The sequence below is a fragment of the Rhinolophus hipposideros genome (assembly GCF_964194185.1).
Source record: "Rhinolophus hipposideros genome assembly, chromosome: 13".
In the NCBI taxonomy this organism is placed as follows: domain Eukaryota; kingdom Metazoa; phylum Chordata; class Mammalia; order Chiroptera; family Rhinolophidae; genus Rhinolophus; species Rhinolophus hipposideros.
The window spans coordinates 54,393,794-54,417,868 of record NC_138059.1 but is presented as its reverse complement, the minus strand read 5'-3'; the positions used below and the strand labels follow the sequence as shown (position 1 = coordinate 54,417,868).

General features: G+C 37.5%; 1 protein-coding gene across 1 annotated transcript in view; it reads left to right on the top strand.

The window, feature by feature from the left end:
• Positions 1-6,514: 6,514 nt before the first annotated feature.
• BPNT2 (3'(2'), 5'-bisphosphate nucleotidase 2) overlaps positions 6,515-24,075 on the top strand; it is a 30,372-nt gene continuing 12,811 nt past the window's right edge. The window contains exons 1-3 of the mRNA XM_081071113.1: positions 6,515-7,170; positions 21,420-21,582; positions 23,117-23,212. Of these exons, the coding sequence (XP_080927239.1) occupies positions 6,784-7,170; positions 21,420-21,582; positions 23,117-23,212 (646 nt within the window). The 5' untranslated portion in view covers positions 6,515-6,783. The remainder of the gene's footprint in view (positions 7,171-21,419; positions 21,583-23,116; positions 23,213-24,075) is intronic.

The following is a 24,075-nucleotide window of genomic DNA, read 5'->3' as shown; positions in this document are numbered from 1 at the left end:
GCAAAGGAAAGCAACATCAGGCTATTCTTCTTCAAGTAGCTATGACTTTTGCCATGTGTACAGATATCAATGAAAGTAACCCTGCTACTCTGACTGAAATAACTTTACCAGAGCCAACACACCCAGATAGATGTATGTGAAAACTACATCATGAGACAAGTAACTAGGGGTGAAACAGTGCCAGGATGAGTGACAGAATCAGAGCTCCTTGTGGTGGTGTGAACATGATGCATGAAGAAAAAGTGAGTCACTGGTGCTGCTTTGTATTCTACATAACTATGAACCATTGTGGAAGCACTTTGTAATCTGCTGAACATTACAGTTTTAGAAGCACTGAAACACAGAATGACTCTAAGTTTCTGGGTAATGTTCCTGGGGTTCCTCATTGCTGCAGATATTCTTTTATAAACCCTCATTACCTAAAGTAATCTGGGTGCATTTTGTTTTATCAGCACAGGCGGAAGGCTCTCTGAATGAGGCTCATGTGTAAAGACAGATGAGTAAGACAGTTCTGCTTAAAAGAATAGATGCTTCTGGAAGATACCTGGAAAACACAGTATTAGTAAGTTGACGGTTGCAAAAATATTTTTTTTTAATTTTCTTTGCAACTAAGATAAAGAAATAAATTGGGAAAGTTGGCTTTATGATTTAATTGATGATGTGGGAATTGTAACTGTCAAAAGCTATGAAGGGTCTGAGATTTCACCCTTCCTGTAGCTAACATGTCAGCCTGCCAGTTTCATGGAGGCTGACAGAAGACAAGAGATTCCTGGCTCAGAGACAAAGCAATTGTGGCATTCAGGGTGTGACATTTGCACTTGTTCTGAAGCCCCAATTTCCACAGGGTGACACTAAAAGTGTCACCTCCTGCACACACAGTGGGTTGCATTACATGAAAGGATCTTTGAGCTTAGGGACCCTGAATCTTTTATGACTGGCAGTAAGTCTGCCTGCCATTATCTTTGTTATAATATACAGGAAACAAACTTGTACATTGCTCTGAAGGGAAATACCATCTCTGTCGTTCAAGGATGTTTGCTGTACAAGCATTCTTGAAAATATAACATCCTTGACAAGGGAGTAAGTGCCTCTGCTGGAAAGACAAGCAGAAGCAGAGACTCACAAACTCTTTCCTAAAAGTGATCCATTAATTGAATCATGAAATCAATTTAGAGGGTTTAAAAAACTAAAAGAATATTTCAAGTAGTAAGAGTAAGCATTGTTTAGTGAAGCTTTTCTTTGTTATATCTACATGTAAAAAAATTTTTTTATCTTTTTTCAATGGCAAAAATTTGAGACACATTGGCGAAGATAATATTAAATATATTGAGTTCTTACATTCTGGGTGACATAACTTGACTTGCATAATACCCAAATCTGTGCAATAGCAATATGTATTCTGTTGGTGTTCTTCTGTAATATAGAGTTGACCCTTGAACAATGTGGGTATTATAAGCACCAACCACCATGCAGTCAAAAATCCACACATAAGTTTTATTTATGTATGTATGTATGTATGTATGTATGTATGTATGTATTTATGTATTTATTTTATTAGTTTCATGTGTACAAAACACTGTAATAGTTAGACAGTTATCTATACTCCTCAAAAAATGATAGCCCCCCTCCCCCAATCTACTACCCCTCTGACATCGCATATAGCCATTACATTTCCACTGCCTCTATTCCTTATGCTGTACTCCACTTCTTGTGACTATATATATGTGTATATATAAAATATATATAAAATCATAATTGACATTATATATATATAAAATCATAATTGACATTCATTATTATTCGGCTTCAGCTTCAGATGTACAGCGCAGTGATCAGGCATCTAAAGCACGCCTGAAGTGGTCTCCCCAATAAGACAAACGTTCATTGGATACCCTACAAAATCTTTACATTATTGATTATATTCTCCAAACTGTCTTTCATATCTCTGTGGCAATCTTGTGCTTACTGATGGTGCTTTCACCCCCTCACCTTCTCCCTCATCTCCACCCCTCCCCCATCTAGCAACCCTCAGTTTTTCCTCTATATCTCTGACACTGTTTCTGATTAGTTTGCTCATTTATTCTATTCTTTAGATTCCAGATATAAGTGAGATCATATGGTATTTGTCTTTCTCTGTCTGACTTATTTCACTTAGCATAATGTTCTCTAGGTCCATCCATATCATTGCAAATGGTAAAATTTTGTTCTTCTTTATGGCTTTACATAACTTTTTACTCCCCAAAAACTTAACCAATAGCCTCCTATTCACCAGAAGCCTTACTGATAACATAAACAGTTGATTAACACATATTTTGTGTGTTATATGTATTAATACTGTATTCTTATAATAAATTAAGCCAGAGAAAAGAAAATGTTATTAAGAAAAGCATAAGATTTGTCTTCCAGTTTTTTTTTGTCACAAATCTCCAAAAATGTTTCCAATATATTTATTGAAAAAAAAATCTGTGTATAAGTAGAACTGTGCTTTTCAAACCCATGTTGTTCAAGGGTCCCTGTAAATTATGAATACAATTCCATAGACTATATATGCTACTCATGATTGATGAACCCATTCAAAAGCTATTTTTTGCAGACTATAAAAATTTAAATACCACATTGTATTTTTTTAGCTAAATGGAGTTAAGAAGATGATTTGGGAAGCAGTCTAAGTGCCTGTCAATAGATGATTGGATAAAGAAGATGTTGTGGAATGTTGGAATTGATATTAATAATGGAATATTACTTAGTCATAAAAAAGAATGAAATATTACTTAGTCATAAAAAAGAATGAAATCTTACCATTTGTCAAAACATGGATGGACCTACAGGATATTATGCTAAGTGAAATAAGTCAGATAAAGACAAATACTATATAGTCTCACTTATATGTGGAATCTAAAGAACAAAATAAATGAACAAATAAAACAGAAACCAACTCATAAATATAGAGAACAAACTGATGGTTGCTAGGTGGGAGGGGCGTGGGGGGGCTGGGTGAAAAAGGTGAAGGAATTAGGAAGCACAAATTGGTAATTATAAAATAGTCACGGAGATGTAAAGTACAGTATAGGGAGTATAGGCAATAATATTGCAATAATGTTGTACAGTGTCAGATAATTACTAGGCTTATGGTGATTACTTCTTTAGGTATATAAATGTTCAGTAAATGTGGTATACATATGAAACTAAGATAATATTGTATGTCAACTATAGTTTAATGCAAATTTTTTATAAGGAAAAATAGAGGATGATTTTACCTCAGGTTTCAGGTAGTGGGCAAAACGTGTAACATGAGTTCAGATCATTTAGAGATAAATATGATGTGGGAAATTTTACATAGCTAACTGAAGTGATACTTTGCCAAGCACTAAATTTAATAAAGATATTTAACATCTTAACATATCCAAAGGAAATATTTATTTCAGTTTACTTGTGAAACAAAGTATGCTTGTGAAACAAATGTTTTAAACAGACAAATGTTGGATCGTAATGTATGTGTTAAATTCAACATTTTTTAAAACCCTCTGCACAGTAGACAAAATTTTGTTAAAATTAACTTTTAAAAGTCCAGTTTCATGAATCTTTACTAAGTTTGGATATGGAAAGAATCTGAGTTAGGTAAGAGGATATAAAAATATGTAAAATACCTGCCTGACTTCATGTCATTCACATGGATTAGAGTGATTATCAGTTCAAAGGGTAAAAATTATATGTAGTTTTCTATTGTATCTACAACATTGCCTGTATTTAATAAATATTCCTATTATTGTTTCTAAAATCAGGGTCACAGTAGAAAATTATAATGCTGACATAATTATTTTATATTAATTGAAAAAGTTACTCATTTAGTTGAGTAACTCTAAATCTCAGGGTAAAACAGTTTTAAGAATGGATGTAGATCATATGTTAGAAATAGACCATCCACAATCTTAACATATGAAAGCCACTATCCCAAGAATTGCATGTGCTGTCAAAGATAGAACTATAATGGCAGAACCAAGCACCATATCACTTGAGATATTTATTACAAAACAGAATTATTGTTTTTATGGGATTGAATTACTTAAGGGAAGACTATCCAAATAACACTGTTCTTGGAAGTTTGATATTTTAAACATGAAGAAATGTCATCAGTTCATTGTTTTGTTTTGCTTTCTCAGAAAGATACTGAGAGCACTTTTACATAGGGTCCAACTTGCCTAAACTTTTAATTAATTATATTGTCCCCCTAAAACGCACTTTTAAAAGAAAAAAGAAAAACACAAGGAAACTAACTGGCAGAGATTTCTCCCTCTCCCTCTTCTCCCCCTCATCCCCGACACACACACACACACACACACACACACACACACACACACACACACAGAGTTTCTCCAAGGTACATTTTGGGGTCAGGGGTCATTCACACAAACTAAAATATCTTTATCATTTAAGAGGTTAATGATGTTTCATAAATGGGTATTATTTATTTCACACACAAACCACAAATTCACTATTTTACACTTACTTTCATATATTTTTCATTTGTATATATGCATTTTTAAAAGGTTCTAACAACTTATTATTGGGAAAGCAAGTTTCTTTTCATCAAATTGCTATGAAGGTTCTAAGAAAACATCACTGTCCCACATGTAATTAACTAAATTTTTTCTTCTTGTCCTAAGTTTCTCTTAATGATTACATGTTTTCTTTTATTAATATTTATTATCAATTGTGTCTTGACTACTCGAGCACCTCTTGGAACCATGATCTTTAAACTCTCACTTTTTTTCACATCCCTTGGCATTTTTTCCCTCCATTTTTAAATCCCTTTCCTGCAGCGTAAATGCTCCGGAGTTTTTAGTATCTCTCTAGTTGTCTCATCATTGACGCTTTGCGTAAGTGTCACAGTGACCATGGCCCAATATTCCTTTCCAATATCCTTGGAAAATAATATTCAGTTTATTTTTACAAACATCAGCCAGGCTTTCCAGTGATGCTTTTAATATTTTCATAACTACTACCCAACTCATACATTTTGATGATTTCATAGTGCAGTTTCACGTGGTTCTGTTCATTTTATGCCTTTATACTTCAATCTTTGATCCCTTATATTTATCCCTGAATTTAGTGACCTTCACTTTCAGATTTCTTTTGAAAGGAGCTTTGCTTAATTTCAAAGATACTCCCAAAAGCTGGCAAGGACAGTGCCAGTTCCTTAAGATCTGGTGCTGTCAACACTCCAGGAACCGTTCTTTCATTGATTTGTATTTGTACTTGATTTTGTGTTGTGATTATTTTTAAGCTACTTACAGACTGCTGGCAGGGAAACCAAGCAATCAGTAGTCTTTGTTTATTGTATCTGTATAACCATTTGCAGATTCTACAATGGCCCTGAACTCTACAGAAGTGGTAAAGGTCAGGATGTCTCTAATGACTTGCTTAGCAATGGATGTTCAGAATCCATTCTGTACACTTACAGTTTTTAAGGTCAATAGTATTAAAGCCCATTTAAAACCACTGACTTTTGGCTATGAATAGTAAAATAGGATGCAATTTAAGTTGATTTTATGTAAATATTCTAACATTTAAGAATGATACCGCACATCTTAATATTCACTTTTAAGATGGAAGATAATCTTATTAATACTTATTTTAATACTGATTAAAATTTAGTTAAGTATTCACTACTCTTGTTAAGACCAGTGGCATAGTAGAAGGCAGTCATTTCTATTAAATGCTTCTGTACGTACATTTGGAGGGCGTACATTGTCTCAAAGATTACATATTCTAGATTGACTGACCATCATGGGAGGACCTTTATATCAAGTGGACTTTCTCAGGCAATTCCTCTCCCCTCTCAACCTCTGAGAGGAAGGTATAGGTAAAGTATCCTTGGAAGGGAGAGAAGTCCAGAGTTTTTTTTCATTATGAAAGCGTAGGATCAAAGTATGCTTTTCAGCAGCTCAGAGTGGAGGTAACGGGAAAAATCTCTATATACATACAGATACAAATGCATAAACATTTAGATCACTACAAGAGAGGCCAACAGAATGAAGAGTCAAGTAAAATTCCTCCTGTCACCGCTCACCTCCCGCTTTTCCTGGAAGAGCGCAGAGAGGCGATTTAAAGCTACAGACTGTCTACACAAGTGCTGAAGAAAAACGCATACAGATCTCTATTAAAATGACTTGTATTTTCCTTGGTTCCTCAATAATCTGAGTGATGGGAAGTCAGGACTGTCATTATGGCTTTATTTCAGCCATATACCGGTGTTAAAAGGGAGATTTAATTTTCACAAGGCACTCAGTATCCGTCCCTGCGTAGAAAGTAGCTTCGCCACATCCAGGAGTGATGTGAAAACCGAAATACTGCGGGACCCCAACAAAAGGAGACAGCGCAGTCCAGTACCTCCCGGAGCACTTGGCCGGCCGCCCCGCCCCATCATCGTCCCGCCCCGAGGGAGGAGCCCCTCTCGCCCCGCCCCTCGCCCCGCCCCTTGCGTAACCCGGATACACACCCACGCTACCCTTTCACCTCCCGGCGGTTGGCTAACGTGGACGTGAAGCTCGTTGGCCAGCTGAGGAGCTGGGGCCCCGCGGCCCCGGGGAGTTGGGCACGCGGAGGACGACTGTGTCCTTGGCGGCGCGGCTCCGCCTTTCCCAGGAAGGAGCGATGGGGCGCGCGGGCGCCGGGGAGCGGGCGCCGGTGTAGTACTCGCGGCGCCTGGCCTGGGAGCGCGGCGGCGGTGGGCGCCCGGAGGCCTGTGAGGGCCGTTGCCCCGAGCACCCGGCCTCCGGCGTCATGGCCCCCATGGGCATCCGCCTGTCCCCGCTGGGGGTGGCCGTGTTTTGTTTGCTGGGGCTCGGCGTGCTCTACCACCTTTACTCAGGCTTTCTGGCCGGCCGCTTCAGCCTCTTCGGCCTGGGCGGCGAGCCCGGCGGCGGCGCGGCGGGGCCGGTGGCCGCGGCGGACGGCGGCACCGTGGACCTGCGCGAGATGCTGGCTGTGTCGGTGCTGGCCGCCGTCCGCGGTGGCGACGAGGTGAGGCGTGTCCGCGAGAGCAACGTCCTCCACGAGAAATCCAAGGGGAAGACGCGCGAGGGAGCCGACGACAAGATGACCAGTGGGGACGTGCTGTCCAACCGCAAGATGTTCTACCTGCTCAAGACCGCCTTCCCCAATGTGCAGGTGGGTGCCGCGAGCGGCGGGAGCGGACGGGCGGCGAGTTCGGCCTGGGAGCCGGGGAGCCTTGGAACGTGTCCCGGCACGCAGACTCCTCCCAACAGCCTCAGGTTGTGGGGCTTTGGCTCCCATTTCACAGATGTGGATGGAGGTTGAGACGCAGAACTTGAGGTGCTCAAGGTCATACAAACAGTTCGCGGAAGAGCTGGATGAAATTGCAGGCAGTGCCCAGGCCCCTCTGTCCCCTTCCCAGGTGTCTGTGCCACTTTAGACCCGGGATCAGGAGCTCAGGGTTCTGGGTGGGCTTTCATGTCGAAAGGCTGAGAAAGTTAACCGCTCCCTGCCTCGGGCTTTCCTGTAAAATGAAAGAGTTGGGCTAGAACCCACAAGGCCCTCTAGCCTTCCTTGATTTAATTACTGGAAGAATCGTGACTAGAATACCGGTTTTCTGACCGACCTGCTAGGAGCCAACTGAAGGCCAAGAACTGGGGAACTGTTGCTGTGGTGCTGTTTGCTGTATGCAAGGCGTTTGTGGGGGTGTGCTCATGATTTACTTTAGCTGTAGTGTTACCAGGACCCTCTTAATGGCATATATTTTGAGGGCCCTTTAAGGAAAGGAAGTTGCTGAAAATGTATTTTCCAGCAACTTCCTTTCAACCGCCTATCTCTTATTTACTCCAGAAAAAATTTAAGAGCGTTTGCCTTTTCTTTCGGTAGGTTTCTGGTAAGGAATTGATATTTTCTTAGGGGAATCCAGACATTTTGTATTTGCTGTTAATACTTCATTTCAGTGGAACTGCTATTGAATGAATAAAGCTTTTTAAAACGTATTACAAATTCCAGAGGAAGAGGTCTGCATGGTGTAACAGTACTTTATATATGCATATCTTTACCTAACAGTAGGTTTTGGCTACTGGGAAGAAAAATTGTTTCTAGTGGAATTTAATTAGATAAACAGTGAAATCTACCCTGGCTTCTTTGAAAGGTCAAACCTTTTACTGTACTTGAAAGAGTTAGGAGAGGATTGTTTTGTAGAATTAAGTATATGTCTTGTGTGATCCTCCCTCTAGTCTGTCATGTTATTGCTGTGATTTTCTTTCTCTTTTTTTCCGTCTGTCTTTTTTTCTTACTCTGTTTTCCTTTCCTTTGAAAATAATTTTTTTGCAGCAGGAAGGAACATTGACTTTCATAATATGAGTTGCTGAATACCAGATATAATTGACACAAGAATTGTCAAACAAAACTCACATTTTCACTTTTTCTTTTGCCCCACGCTGTCGTTATCACAGATAATACTTATACATGTTGGCATCTAGATGTGGGACGTGCTTATAAAATATATTTTTCTCTTCTGCAAAATACAATGTTCTTCTTTAGAGTTTGTGGAAGATAACAGGAGTTTCAGAGAAGTTGATGTATAATAGTTATAACAGTAGTAATAGTAACAATTTATTAAGTGTATTCTAGGTGTCCGGATACTGGCGACACAAAACTTCATTTGATCCTCACATCAACTTTAAGAAGTAAATTTTGTTTATCCCACTTTAGAGATAGGAAATCTGAGGCTCAGGACAATTTACTACACAGTTTATATCAACTATCTAACTCTTTTTTTTTTAGCTAGATTTTTAGGAGACTTATTAAAACAAAATTTATGTTTGGTTTCCTGGGGGAAACATAAAAATGTAGAAACTTAAAAGCAATAGTAGTGAAATACAGTAAACAGAGTTGAATTCTTTTTTTTTAGAGTAGAGACAAAAATACTCTCAAATATTGGAAACATGTATCTGTGTTGCATGTATGTTCACATGCAAACTCCATCCCACCCCATCCCTGCCAAACTTTATGCCTTGGGTAAATTCCACAGGATTCTGAGTTTGCTTTCTCACTTATTAGCAAACACTAAAGGAATGAATAGCTGCCAAGGATAGTGAGCTGCATTTTATTAAACACAAAAGCTAAGATTTTGAAATTGCAGATGTTGAAATCTCTGCCTTTGTATAAAATAGATTTTTTTTCCCTTGTGACTGAATGTTTGCGCGTACATCTTTAGGGTTCATGTTGGATGGTGATTGGTGGAATAGAGTGGGTTATATTCATTTATACAATGGTAAAATAGGATGGTGTCATGTTGAGCTATCTCCTTTTGTCACTGTGTTGTTAGACTAGAGGCCAAACGTTGTAGCCATCTAAGCAGAGACAACCCTACATTCTTTGCTTTCTTCTCTCCCCTCCCCCAACACCCAAGAAGTACAGCCTTAAATGTCTGGTTGTTTTTGAAGCCTCACCTGAAATGGTAAGGAACTTAAATCCCATTCAGTTTACTTCCTTATGGAAAATTAGTATTGAGAAACCACAGAGACATTTTTCTTTTATCCTGGTGCCCTGTGCAAAGGGAGCTGGTCTCTTCTCCCACGACTTTCCTATCTAGAGTAAGATGCTTGAACTCTCCTATCTAATGTTCATCCCTTAGTAAAATTTAGGGTATACCAGGTGTCACTGTAGAGTACTCATCTGGGGGCATTTTTCCCCCAAGGGACATTTGGCAATGTCTGCTGCTTTTCACAACTGGAGGTGGCATCCTTTTGACATCTGGTAGGTAGAGGGTAAACAACCTACAATGCTTAGGACAGCCCCCCATAACACTGAATTATCTGGCCTAATTTTTCAATTTGTGCCCAAGTTGAGAAGCTCTACACTAGAGAAGTGAGTATTGTCCTAAGAAAACTCAAGTTTGGCCTAGGATTCCTGGATTTCCTTTTGTTTTCAACCTTTCTCATGTTAGGGATCTTGTGAGAATCCTCAGGGCAGCAGTTCTTTTCCTAAACACATTGGCAGTACTTGATTTCACTGTGTAACTGCAGCCATTTGTATGACTCTGTGTCTCATTATATCCCGTGGATAATGATGAAAATGAAGGCTGAAGGTAGTTTCTTGGAGTAGATTTGCAGACAAACACAGAACAGACAAGCTTAGACTTATAGCTTTGATTTAAAGTAAAGGGAATTCTCTATTTGAGGGGCTCCTGTCCTCTACTTGACTTGTTCAAAGTTTTGACAATGATTTATTTGAAGATAAAGCATGGTACTCCATGCTGGTAGGAGCAGCTCGGGTTTCTGTCTTCCTTGACCGTAAGGATGGGAGTTAAATTCTTTCAATAGAAGTACTCACTGGAAAAATTTGAGAAGTTCTAATATAGTGCAGAGAACATTTGCCTTGACATCTTTTCCAGTCTGCAGCCTACATGATCCTGGCCAGTCTTTTAACTTCTTTGAGTTACAGTTTCCTCTCCTATAAAGTTGAGATAAATAGTAATGTGGTAATTAGTGCAGCCATAAGTGTTGCAGACAGGGGAAAAAACAAGTTCAAAGGGGCAGAGCCAATAGAGATGGTACTGTGGTAACTTCAAGTAGCCTGATGAATCTGAATCAGAAGCACAGGCGAGAATTAATGTGGAAGAAGTTAGTAAGGTAGGCAGGAGCTATATTATATGCCAGAGAAGTTTGTACCTGATCTTTGGCTTAACCCTAGAGTACTAAACGAAGACCAGATTTTCCTGACTTTTCTTAAAGCCTACAATATGCCATACTTTGGGTTTTGGGCATTTAGAGGCGGGTGAGACCAGTTAGGAGAGTGTTAAAATAGGCTATGTGAGAGATGAGGACCAGGACTCAGGCAATGGGAAAGTTATATGTAACTTGTTTTACTAGCTAACATTTATTTAGACTGTGACAAATGGCAAGCATTGAATTAAGCTTCTATTGCCACTATTAATTTACTCTTGACAAAAGTATAGGAGGTTAAGTACTATTGCCTCCATTTTGCAGGTAAAGAAATTGAGGTTTGGAGAAGCTAAATAATTTGCCAAAGGTTACACAGCTAGAAAATTTTTGACTTACAGAGATTCATTTAATGGTCTGAGAATCATTTCAGGTCTGTCTAATTCTGTATGTAAGGTAGTATAGGAGGTATAACTATAGGAGATACTGTTAACTACAATGTTAAGAATGATTGGAAGGGCTCAGGGTAGATGCTTAGAGAATAGTTTAGAGGGGGTAGACCAGTTAGGAGACTTTTTCAAGTGAGAGATGATACATTTTGAATTGGAGTTACGGTTGTGGAGAAGATAGATGTGGAAGGATATGAGAATTTCAAGGGATGTGTCAAAAATGACTCCTCTGTTTCTGGAGCAAAACACTTGGTGTTTTGCTGGTGGTGAAGTGTAGTGGGGGGTGACAAGTACAAGGAGGAAGATTATGAGTGCCATCTTAAACTTGGAGATGCTTTTGATATGTTCAAGGAGACATGTTAAGGAGGTAGTTTAATATATGGCTCTGAAACTGAAGAGACATCTGAATTAGAGATACAAGTTTGTAAGCCATCAGTGAGTATTGTGATATTAATTGAAACCAGTTGTGGACAGGATTGCTTAATGAAAAAATATTGTGTGAAAGGGTAAGGTGAGGGCCTAGGGCCAAGGATAACAGACTGAAAATACCATTTAATAAGAACAGTAGCAGCCAACTTTTATTAAGTACTTACTGTGTATTAAGCACTGTACTGTTTATTTTTACCTTTTCTATTTTATTGATTCATCCAAAGAACTCTCTACAGAAATATATCATCCACTTTTTAGTAATGAGTAACTGCAGCTCAGAAAGATTAAGTGACTAGCCTAGGTAAGTCACATACCCAATAAATCAAGATGCTGGAATTCCTGTGATAGAACACATACTCTTATTAATGGTTCTGTATGTAAATCATCGGTAAACTTTGTGAGTGCTTGCTTACTGGAAACAAAGCAAAATTGAAAAAGATGGGAGGTAAAGAAATGGAGGCAGTGAGTAAAGACAGATCTTTCAAAAAATTGGGCTCTGAGGAACTTGGCTTGGGTGTTATATGAGACTATGAGAAGGTTCTATGGGGTGGCGTTGTTTGTTTTTGGTGTGTTTTTAAGATGTGAGACACTAGAGCATGTTTAATTATTTATAGAGACATATTTGAGAGATAGTTGATAGTGAAAGGCTTCTGAAAAGGTAGAAGGAGAATAAGACAGGTAGAGCAATGTTTATCCATTTAGAAATAGTTATTGAATAACTGCTGTGTTATAGGCACAGTGTGAGGCATTATACCCAAAAATTTATTAGGATTTAATGATTTATGGAGAAGTGTAGTAAATGGTACCTTCTTAAGACATTAACCAAAAGCCTCTTTGACTCCAAAGTAACTAAACTGTCGTGTGAATAGCATTAATTGTATTTTGGGGTATTGATTTCTTATTCTTCAATTCCCTGTTGAGAAGTGGGACAGATAGGCAGTAGCAGTGCGGAAGGGAGAGTAGATTGAGTGGAAAAGGATTGTGGAGAAGAAATGAAACTATATTAGTGGAGAATAATGTTGTCAGTCAAGAAGTATTTATTTATCATCTATTGTTAAGGCATTGGTTTAGGCAGTGGGAATGAGGCTACAGTAATGAAGAAAACTGTCTTTGAATTCACAGAACTTATGTTCTAGTACAGGGGTGTCCAAACTTTTTTCACCGTTTTTTACCAGGGGCCATATGCGGTAAAATACACTAACAGCCGGGCCACTCACTCAAGGTGAAGTACGTATTGCCTCATCTGGTTTATTTAAGTAAACTAAATATATTTTTGGAATTTGCAGCGGGCCAATTAACAATGGATTGCAGGCCACAGTTGGTCTGCAGGCCGCAGTTTGGACACCCCTGTTCTAGTAGGTTAAGATAGATAGTTTACATGTAAACAAATGAGTTGATTTCATCCTTTGAAGAAGAAACAATAAGATCATATGGAAAGAGTGACGGGGGGGATCCTGCTTTGGCCATGGTAGCCAGGGAAAGCCACTTTGAGGAACTATCATCTGAGCTGAGAGCTAAATGATAAAAAGCAGACTATCATGCAGAGATTTGAGGAAAGGGTATATGAGCAGAAGAGTACAAGTACAGGTACAAAGGTCCTGAGGCCAAGGGACCAGAAGACAGTAAGTCTGTACCAGTAAGTGCCAATAGAGAAAGTTTACTGGGGCCGGATCATCTAAGCCTTGCCCTGTAGATGATGGTAAGCAGTCTGGATTTTATCTCTGTGTAATGAGAAATTGTTGGAAGGTTTTAAGCACGGAGTGACACAGTTTGATTTTGGAAGAGGCAGGTTGCTGAGTTGAGAGAAGCTCCATAAAAGCAGTGATTTTTGTCTGTGTTTTTTTTTCATTATTGTATCCCAGTACCCCAAACAGTTTATAATATGTAGTCATTAAATAGTTGTTGAATGAGTGAATAAATCAGAGAATGCACTATAAGAAGCAAGACAATAAAAGGCTATTTTAGGAATCCAGGTGAGGGGTATATGGCAATTTCAACCAGGTTCTTAGTATACGTAGTGACATGTATTTAGAATTGGGAGGTAGAATTTCTAGGACTTACTGCCTGATTAAATGTGGAATGTGGGATAGAAGTGAGGAAGACTTACTGTTTTGACCTTAGCAGCTGTTTGTAAGCCCATTTACAATTGTGGATAGTGGATTTATTAAATTTGTTGGTGTGTAATGGTGTAGTAGCAGGTTATAAATAGTTGTACAAAAGCAAATCAGCTAATTGTGCTGATGATCTTGTTCTCAGTTTTTTCTCCCTTACCTGACTTTCAGAGAGGATCTTTTCAAATGTAGTTCCACAATTTTTAGTTCATACTCAGTTGAAAGGATATGGAGAAGCTGACTTGAACTCGAGTCAGAAATCTTAATCATGAGATGCAGTAGTTGCCACACAGACTTTGCAATGCATTTTTGTAAACTGGAGTGACTGAGACACAGAGAGTATGCTTTATTTTCTGGGATTTATTTTTGTTTTAAGTTTATTTTGTGATTTTTGCATGGTGTTAATCTTAAATTCATTCATCTGTGGTAGCCTAGCATTGTCATTAAGAGTGTAAACTCTAAAGCCAAAATACTTTACACTGACGTCTGCAAGATGGCAGAAGATGAGTTCTCTACTGTCACTCCCTCACAGAACATAGATTTTGGCCATTACCCATGAACAAGAGTACCTCTGTGAGAGTCTGGGAGTCCAGTGGAGAAGCTCCAGCACACTACTGGAGCAAAAAAATCCAAGAATAGAGGCATTGAAGAGAGTAAGACCAACATTTTTACCTTGCTTGCATCACCCCTTCCTCAAGGCAGCACAGCAAGGAGGGACCCTCCTCAGCCTACAGTTTAACCCACAGGAGCATGTGAATAAGCACCTGGCTTCCCCAGCTGTGCAGGACAGCTGGTGGAAAGTGGGCTCAGAGGCCCACTTTCTCACCTCACCTAGATTACTGAGGTGATCTGCAAGGCTGAAGGGTTCAGAGGGGCTATGGGAGCACAGCAACCAGGGCTCAGAACTCATCAAAGGAACGTTACTAACAGTTTTGCAGACTCCAGAAAGCCTACTCACAAGCCACTGGAGACTCCTTGCCTGCAGGAATCCAAATGGCTCATGGGCTTCACTAATACTCCACACATCTCACCCATAACCACCCCACCTACCTTCTTTGGCTTGAGTTTGGCACTTGCTCCTGCAGACCATGAGAGCAAGCTTTTGCAGATAGCTAGTGACCAAATGTAGAAAGCCAGCATGACTCTGAAGAATTGGGAAAAGGTTCACAAACTTAAGCATTTCAGGGCACCACCCTAGAGAACACAAATGAGAGGCTCTCAGCTCCTGGCCTTTTTGTGGGATTAAGATAAGGCCTACAGTCATCCTCCAAGAGGAACTGAGAAGTGTGGGGAAAGCACATCCAAATAAAAAGTCTGAGAAAGCTTCGAAGTCCCTAGTCAGACTACCTGGTGAAGGTAGTTCTCTCCCAGAGTCACTCAACAAAGACTGGAGGAGGTGACTGCTTCTTCAGATGCGAAGACAGCAATGCAAGACTTCAAGGAAAACAGAAAAATCAAGGAAACAGGACACCACCAAAGGAACATGATGATTTCCCAGTAACCAACCTGAAACAGATAGAGATCTACAAATTGCCTGACAAAGAATTCAAAATAATTGTTTTAAAGACGTTCAATGAGCTGTGAGAACACAGATAGACAACTCAAAGAAATCAGGAAAACAATGCATAAACAAAATGAGAGGTTCTGCAGAGAGATAGAAATCATTAAAAAGATAGAAATTTTAGGACTTAAGAATACAGTGAATAAAATTTAAAATGTAATGCAGAGAATCAGCAGAACACATTATCAAGCAGAAGAAAGAATCTGTGAACTCAAAAACAGATAATTTGAAATTATTCAGTCAAAGGAGAACAAAAAGAACTAAATGAATGAAGAAAGCCTGTATGAAGTATAGGGGACCACCAATTGAAACTATTCACATTTTGGGAATCCCAGAAGGAGAAGAGAGAGAAAAGAGCAGCTAGTTTATTCAAAGGAATAAGTGCTGAAAACTCCCCAAATCTGTGGAGAGATATGGACATCCAGGTTCATGAAGCTCATAGGTCCACAGACAGATTCAACTTAAAGAGGATTTTATTGAGACACATTATATTAAAACTCAAAAATCCAAGACAGAATTTTGAAAGCATCAAGATCTAATAGACATATACAGACCATTCCACCCAGCAGCAGTAGAATATACATTCTTTGTGTGCAAAGAACACACAAAGCATTCTCCAAGATAGATCATATGTTAGGACAGAAAACAAGTCTTAACAAATTGAGGAAGGTTGCAATTATATAAAGCACTTTTCTGCTCACAATGGTGTAAAACTAGAAGTCAGTAACAGGAAGAAAGCTAGAAAATTCCAAATATGTAAAAATTATACCACATACCACTGAACAACTAATAGGTCAAAGGGAAATGAAAAAAATATCTTGAAATGAACAAAAATAGAAGTGCAATATAGCGAAGCTTCTGGGATGCAGCTAAAGCAGTTCTAAAAGGGAAGTTCATAGTGGTAAATTAAGCCTACATTAAGAAAAAAGAAAGATGTAAAAATGAAAAACAAACCCAACTTATAACTCAAAGGACTAGAAAATGAACAACCAAAATTAGCAGAATGAAGGAAAAAACAAAGATCAGAGCAGAAATAAATGAAACAGAGACTAGAAAGACAATAGAAAATATCAACTAAGTTGGTTTCTTTAAATGATAAAATTGACAAACCTTTAGCTAGACTAGGATAAAAAGAACAGATATATAAAATTGAAAAATTAAAGCCTAGATATTACACCTGATACTGCAGAATACAAAGGATCATAAGACACTATTATGAACAATTATGTGCCAACAAGCTGGATGAAACCGAGAAGAAATAAATTCCTAGAAATGTACTATCTCTGAGACTGAATCATGAAGAAATAGAGTATCTGAATAGGCCTGTAACTAGTAAGGGTACTGAATCATTAAAAATCTCCCAACAAGGAAAACTCCAGGACCAAATGGCTTTATGAGTAAATTCTACCAAACATTATTCTATCAAAGAATAATTAATACCAGTTCTTCTCAAATGCTTCCAAAAAATTGAAGAGGATGGAACACTTCCAAACTTAATTTATGCCGCCAGCATTACCTTGATACCAAAGCCAGACAAGGACACTGCAAGAAAAGAAAGTTATAGGCCGATATTCCTGATGAACATATATGCAAAAGTCTTCAACAAAATACTAGCAAGCTGAGTTTAACAGCACCTTAAAAGGATCATACACCATGATCAAGTGGGATTTATCCCTCGGATGTAAGGACAAATGAAAGATAAAAATCATATGGTCATCTCAATAGATGTAGAAAAGGCATTTGACAAAATTTAACATCCTTTAAAAACCCTCAACAAATTATGTATTGAAAGAACATACTGTAACATTAAAGGTCAAGTATGACAAGCCCACAGCTAAAATGTTCAGTGGTGCAAAGCTAAAAGCTTTTCCTTTAAGATGAGGAACAAGACAAGGATCCCTATTTTCACCAATTCTATTGAAGATACCAGTGGAAGACCTAGCCAGAGCAATTAGGTAGATAATAGCAATAAAATGCATCCAAATTGGGAAGGAAGAAGTAGAATTATCTCTGTTTGCAAATGACGTGATCTTACATGTAGAAAACCCTAAAGATTCCATGATAGTACTGTTAGAACTAATAAGTGGATTCAGTAAAGTTGCAGGATACAAAATCAGTATACAAAAATCAGTTGTGCTTCAGTACACAATCAATGAACTATCTGAAAGAGAAGAAAACAATTCCATATACAATAACAGCAAAAACAATAAAATACTTACAATAAAACTTAATCAAGTCACTGAAAGACCTGTGTACTGAAAATTATAAGAAATTGATGAAAGAAATTGAAGACACAAATGCAAGGATATTGCATTGATTGGAAAAATTAATATTGTTAAAATGTCCATACTACCCAAAGCAATCTGCAGATTCAGTGTAATCCCTATCAAAATTACAGTGGCATTTTTTTTTCAAAGAAATAGAACAAACCCTCCTAAAAATTTGTATGGAGTCACAAAAGATCCAAGTAGCCAAAGCAATCTTAAGCAAGAAGAACAAAGCCAGAGGCATCACACTTTCTGATTTCAAATTATATTACAAAGCTAAAGTAACCAAAACAATATTGTACTGGCATAAAAAAATACACACAAACCAATGGAATCGAATATAGAGTTTAGAAATAAATCCACACATACATTCAGCTAATCTCTGACAAGGCACCAAGAGCACACCATTGGGAAAATATAGTCTCTTCAATAAACAGTGCTGGAAAAACTTGTTAACCATGTGCAAAAGAATAAAACTGGACCTCTGTCTTCTACCACTCAACAGAAATTAACTCAAAATGCGTTAAAAATTTAAATGTAACAGATGAAACCATAAAGTTCTTTGATGTTTGTCGAAACAATTACTTTTTTTTTTTTTTTTGGATATTACACCAGAAGCACAGAAAACAAAACCAAAAATAAACAAGTAGGACAACATCAAACTAAAAAGCTGAACAGCTAAATGAAAAGGCAACCTATCGAATGGCAGAAAATATTTGCAAACTATATAGTCTTTAGTAGAGGGTTAATATCTAAAATACATAAGGAACTCATTCAACTAAATAGCAAAAGAATAAATAATCTGGTTTAAAAATTGGCAAAGGACCTGAATAGATATGTTTTTCCAAAGAAGACATACAAATGGCCATCGGTTACATGAAAAGGTGCTTAACATCTTTAACAGGATGTTACTAACATCACTAACAGGAAAATACAAACCAAAACCACAATGAGATATCACTTCACACTTTTTAGGATGGCTGTTATCAAGTAGACAAGTGTTGACAAGGATATGGAGAAAAGGGAACCCTTTTATACTGTTGTTGGGATTGTTAAATTGGTATAGCCATTATGGAAAACTGGAGTTTCTACCATAGAACTACCATGTGATCTGGCAATCTCACTTCTGGATAAAGAGCTGAATGAAGTAAAATCAGTATTTCAAGATATCTGCATTCCCATGTTCATTATAGAAATATAGAAATATTCATAATAGCCAAAATATGGAAGCAACAGGTTGGTAAGTGCCTATTGGTAGATGAATACGTAGATAAAGAAGATGTACATACACACACACACACACACACACACACACACAGGAATGTTATTTAGCTATTTTAGTTTTAGTATTAAATTTAAAAATCCTGCCATTTGGGATAACATGGATGAATCTGGAGGGCATTATGTTAAATGAATTAAGCCAAACAGGGAAAGACAGATATTGCATGGTATCACTTATGTGTGAAGTTAAAAAAAAACAAATTGAACTCATAGAAACAGTGAGTGTCGAATGGTGGTTGCCAGAGTCTAGGGCGTGGGGGAAATGGGGAGATGTTCCTCAAAGGGTACAAACTTTCAATTGTAACTAAGTTTTGAGGATCTAATGTACAGCAAGGGGACTGTGGTTAATAATACTGTATTATATACTTGAAATTTGCTTCAAGAGTAGATCTCAAGTGTCTCACCACAAAGGAAAAAAGTAAATTGGTGAGGTGATGGATGCATTAATTAATTGTAATCATTTCAGTATATGCACATATCAAATCATCATGTTGTACACTTTAAATGAACAACTTTATTTGTCAGTTATACCTCAATGAAGCCATAGTAGTGAGGAGCTAAAATATGGCACCTGTGCAATGGCTTGTCCTATTTCCAAGAAAGGGTAAAAAAAAAAAAAAAATCTGTAGGGGTTTCAATTAGACTTAACGTTAAATTTGTGGTTTACTGAGAATTGACATCTTTACCATTTTTAAAAAGTTATTAGTGTTTTTTAATATAGTTTTAATTTTCTTGATAACATTTTTGCAAATATTGGGTACATTTATTTCTAGGTAACTTATTTTTTGTTGTTAGGTTTCCTTTTTTTTTATGTTAAATATTTTCAATATTTGTTGCTGGTGTATAAAAATGCAGTTGTTTGATAGTTATTGATCTAGCAATTTGGCTATATTCTGTTATTATTCTGTAATTTATCCACAAGTTCTTTTGGATTTTCTCAATAATCAGCCATCATTCGCATAATATTAGGATTTTGCTTCTTCCTTTCCAATCCTTGCCCCACACCCCCACCCTTCTTTAGCTTTCTGCAATGGCTAGGACTCTGCATATTGGTAACAGTGGTTATGATGGAGGGTAACTGGCTCTGTCGTGCCTGCAGGGTCCTTTACCATGTGGCTCTCAGACCTCATCTCCAGCTCCTTTCTTGGCTTACTTGCTCTAGCCATGCTTGCCTCCTTTCTGTGCGCCAAATATACCAGGCACACTCCCACTTCAAGGCCTTAGCATTCTTTATTCCATGGGCTGGAATGTGCTTTCTCTAGATGCCTGCCAGGCTCACTTTTTTTAGATCTTCACTGTAATACCACCTTTTCAGTGTGGCCTTTCTTACCTATCCTGTCATTTAAAAATAAACAACTTTAGTGCAATATGTTTTACATATCATATAATTTGCCCATTTCAAATATCCAATTCAGTAGTTTTTTTATAGATTTGCGACTTGTGCAATCATTGTCATTAGTCAGTTTTAGAACATTTCATCACCTTAATATTCCTGTGCCCATTTACTGCTAATATGTGTTCTACTCCCTGCCCCAGGAAACCACTGATCTACTGTCTCCATAGACATACCTGTTCTAGACATTTCATATAAATGGAATCATCCAATGTGTAGTCTCTTGTGTCTGCTTCTTTCAGTTAGCATAATGTTTTTTGGTTCATCCATGCTATAGTATGAATCAGTACTTCATTTCTTTTTATAGCTGAATAATATTCCATTGTATGATGTACCACATTTTGTTAATCCATTCATCAGTTGATGGACATTTGGTAGATTCCACTTTGGGGCTATTATGAATAATGATCCTAGTCACCCTATCTTAAAGAATAATCCTTTTGCTCCTATAATATACTTCCTATTCTTCCCTACTTTATTTTTTCCTCCTTGCCACTCTCCAGCATACCACAGGGTTTAGTTATCTTGTTGGTTGCTTATCTCCTTCACTAGAATCTAAGCTCCACAAGGGCAGAGATCTTTGTCGCACATTGATCACCACTTTACATTATGACGTGGCACTGTGTCAGGCATATTGTAAACAATCAGTAAACATTTGCTAAATCAATAAAGGAAAAAGTGAATGGATGAATTGGATGTTTACTATACTCTGTACTAAAATGTTTTATTACTTAAGTGGCTTGGTGTTTCAAGAATATTACTATTTTTAACCTCTTCTATAACAATTTGGGATATTTTGGGGTACTTTGCAGAGATTGTTGACAGTTGTAGGGTTTTCACCCTGAATGACTTTTTGCTTATGTTCAGTCAGTGTTATAATTACTCTGACACTGTAGTATGGGGTCTGGGCATGGTATCACATTCAGTATAAATACTAATACACTGATCTACTCTGGAAAGGAAGCTTGTCAGAAAGCACAGTCGTCTGCTTGTTTCTTTGATGCTTTCTCTATATTTCTCTATATTTGGATTCTTAAACAATAAGCTAAGCTTGAACATTAGATTGGAAAGTACTTGAAGACGATGTTTCTGGAATTTCTTTTATGTGTAATTTTGTAGTGAAATGCCTTGAAATAAGCAAAAAAAATTGGTTTATCTACTTTCAATTTATGTGATTTTTGTCTGAAGTGTTTCTTTTCTGCTTTCTCAGCTAGTGATTTTGTTTTACTTCAAATTTTTTAACTATCAGCTATTTTTAATGCAGATAAATACGGAGGAACATGTGGATGCAACCAATCAGGAGGTTATCTTATGGGATCGTAAAATTCCAGAGGACATCCTGAAGGAAATAGCCACCCCAAAAGAGGTACCAGCGGAAAGTGTTACTGTCTGGATCGACCCACTTGATGCTACACAGGAATATACGGGTAATTTTTAAATTAAAATTGATCTCAAACTTTAGATTGCCATTATACATCAGAGAACCAGAATTAAGGCAGGCACTGTATATGTGGTGATAAGGTATTTTACCAAGCTAAAACATCTTTTCCAATTAGATTCTTTCAAGACAGAGAGCTGGATTAATGCAGAGTCATATGAACGATTTGCACAGGATAGGTTATTATCAGTGTTTCCCCCCCAAAAAAAACCACTGTATTTATGCCATACTATTAGTGATAGTGGCTTACTATGTTATGTCATTGATTCTTGTGTAAAGGGAAGTTTTTAGCAGTCACAACAAAATAGTTCCTATTTGACACCTGTTTATTCAAGTGTTTATTTATACAGAGGGTGCCAAAAAAATGTATACACATTTTAAGAAAGGAAAAAACATTATTAAAATTTTAATACTCAATATATATAGTACCAATATCCAAAGATGAATACAAGTCACGTTTGACTTCTGCAATTACAAGAGGTATTCAAAGTGGTTACCATCAGCATAATTTTAGTACAGTTTTTTTCTTTCTTATAATGTGTATACATTTTTGGGCACTCTCTGTATATTGAGGTATGTGTTATTGAGGTGTTTGTTTTTATGTAGCCAGAATACAATATCTGTGATAGTGGAAATTTCAATTTTATTACATATGAATCTATCATGGAAATTCAAAATAGTAAACTAATCCTTAGACACCAAGAGAGCAAGTAAGTAGCAAAACAGAATTACCACCCCATCCCCTTTTTTCATTCTTTTTTACCTAGTCCTAGCTCAGATTTAATTTCTGTGGACCCTCTCCCATGCCTTGTTTCTTACCTAGAGATAGCTAATGCCTGCCTTTTCTCTGTTCTCTTGGTATATATGTTAAACTTGCTTGCTTCTAGATGGTAAGTTCTGAATGTATGGGGCTTCTACTTTTTCACCTTTGTGTTCTAATGCCTAAGCACTGAACTTGTCCCTTAACAGACAATAGATAACAACTATTTGGAGAACAGGACGAAGACAATAGGTGTGTTATTCTAGCTGTTATAATAGCAACTGAAAGTATAAAACAATATTTTTTCTATTAAGATAATAGGAATACAGAATATCGAGGAGTTTGTTTATAAAAAGTTTTCCCCAAACAGAGATTGGCCTGATCATATAATAGTGATAGTACTTAGTAAGCACATCCATTGTGCAGGAACTATTCTAAGTATTTAACTTGATTTTTAAATTCAATATTAAAATTAAAAATTATTTAAATTTATACCTAAAGATGGATGCTTAATTAGTGTCCATATTTTACAGATGAGGAAACTGAATTTAAATAATTTTCCCGAAGACATGCAGATAATAAAGTGGTAGGCTAGAAAAATAACACAGCTAATTCATTTATAAAACCAAAACTCAACTATTTCCTTAAACTGGCTCTCATTGCCAGACTCTGTTGCTTGAGGGGGGGTTGCATTGTATCCTGAATTTATATATGTTACTTTGACAGTCGCGTGTTTTGTTTATTGGTTGGTTTTTTTTCACAGAGGATCTTCGAAAGTATGTCACTACTATGGTTTGTGTGGCTGTAAACGGTAAACCTGTGCTAGGAGTAATACATAAGCCATTTTCTGAATATACAGGTAAGAAATATGTCAGAGTAAGAATTAATGTTATTAAATCATTTGTCTGTACTGTGTTTCCCCAAAAATAAGACCTAACCGGAAAATAAGCCCTAGCATAATTTTTCAGGATGACATCCCCTGAACATAAGCCCTAATGCGTCTTTTGGAGCAAAAAGTAATACAAGATCCGGTGTTATTTTCGGGGAAGCATGGTAGTACTTACCATCCTGTCAGAGTCTCAGCTCAGTAATTATTAGAGTCAATCCCCTTACCCCTTCACTAGATACAGTAAGGAATTTATTGTTGGTACTCATAATACATGACAAAGCAGAGCTTTCTAAACTTCGTTTAGAGGATAGAGACTGTTTAATGAAGATGAGAGATTCTTAGTGTATAGGAATGCATCGGGTTATGGACTCCCCAGCAGCTGAGGTCCTCTCTGTTTCTCTCATGCTGTTGCTGGGCATAAGGTTTCTACTCCCACCGCCCCAAGGGTTTGACCTGTAAGTTGCATAAGTCACTTCGGCTTACATTCCATTGATCGAAACAGCTAGAACCCATCTACTAGGGAGGCTAAGAAATGTAGTCTTTATTTTCAGTGGCCATCCAAGCTGAAATTCAGGGATTTTGTCACTTAGGAAATAGGGAAAGTAGATATTGGAGTATAGTTTAGCAATACTGCTATACTTAGTATAGCTCAGGAGGGAGAGACACAATTACTATCAGTATTCCCACTTACAGGTGAAAAAAATGGGACTCAGAAATTTAGTACATTCCTTATGCTCATCCAGCTAAATTAGTGGAGAAGTCAACCCAGGAATTCTATGCTAATTAGTAAATTGCACTGCTTTTATAATTCCATGGTTCCTAATATTTGTATG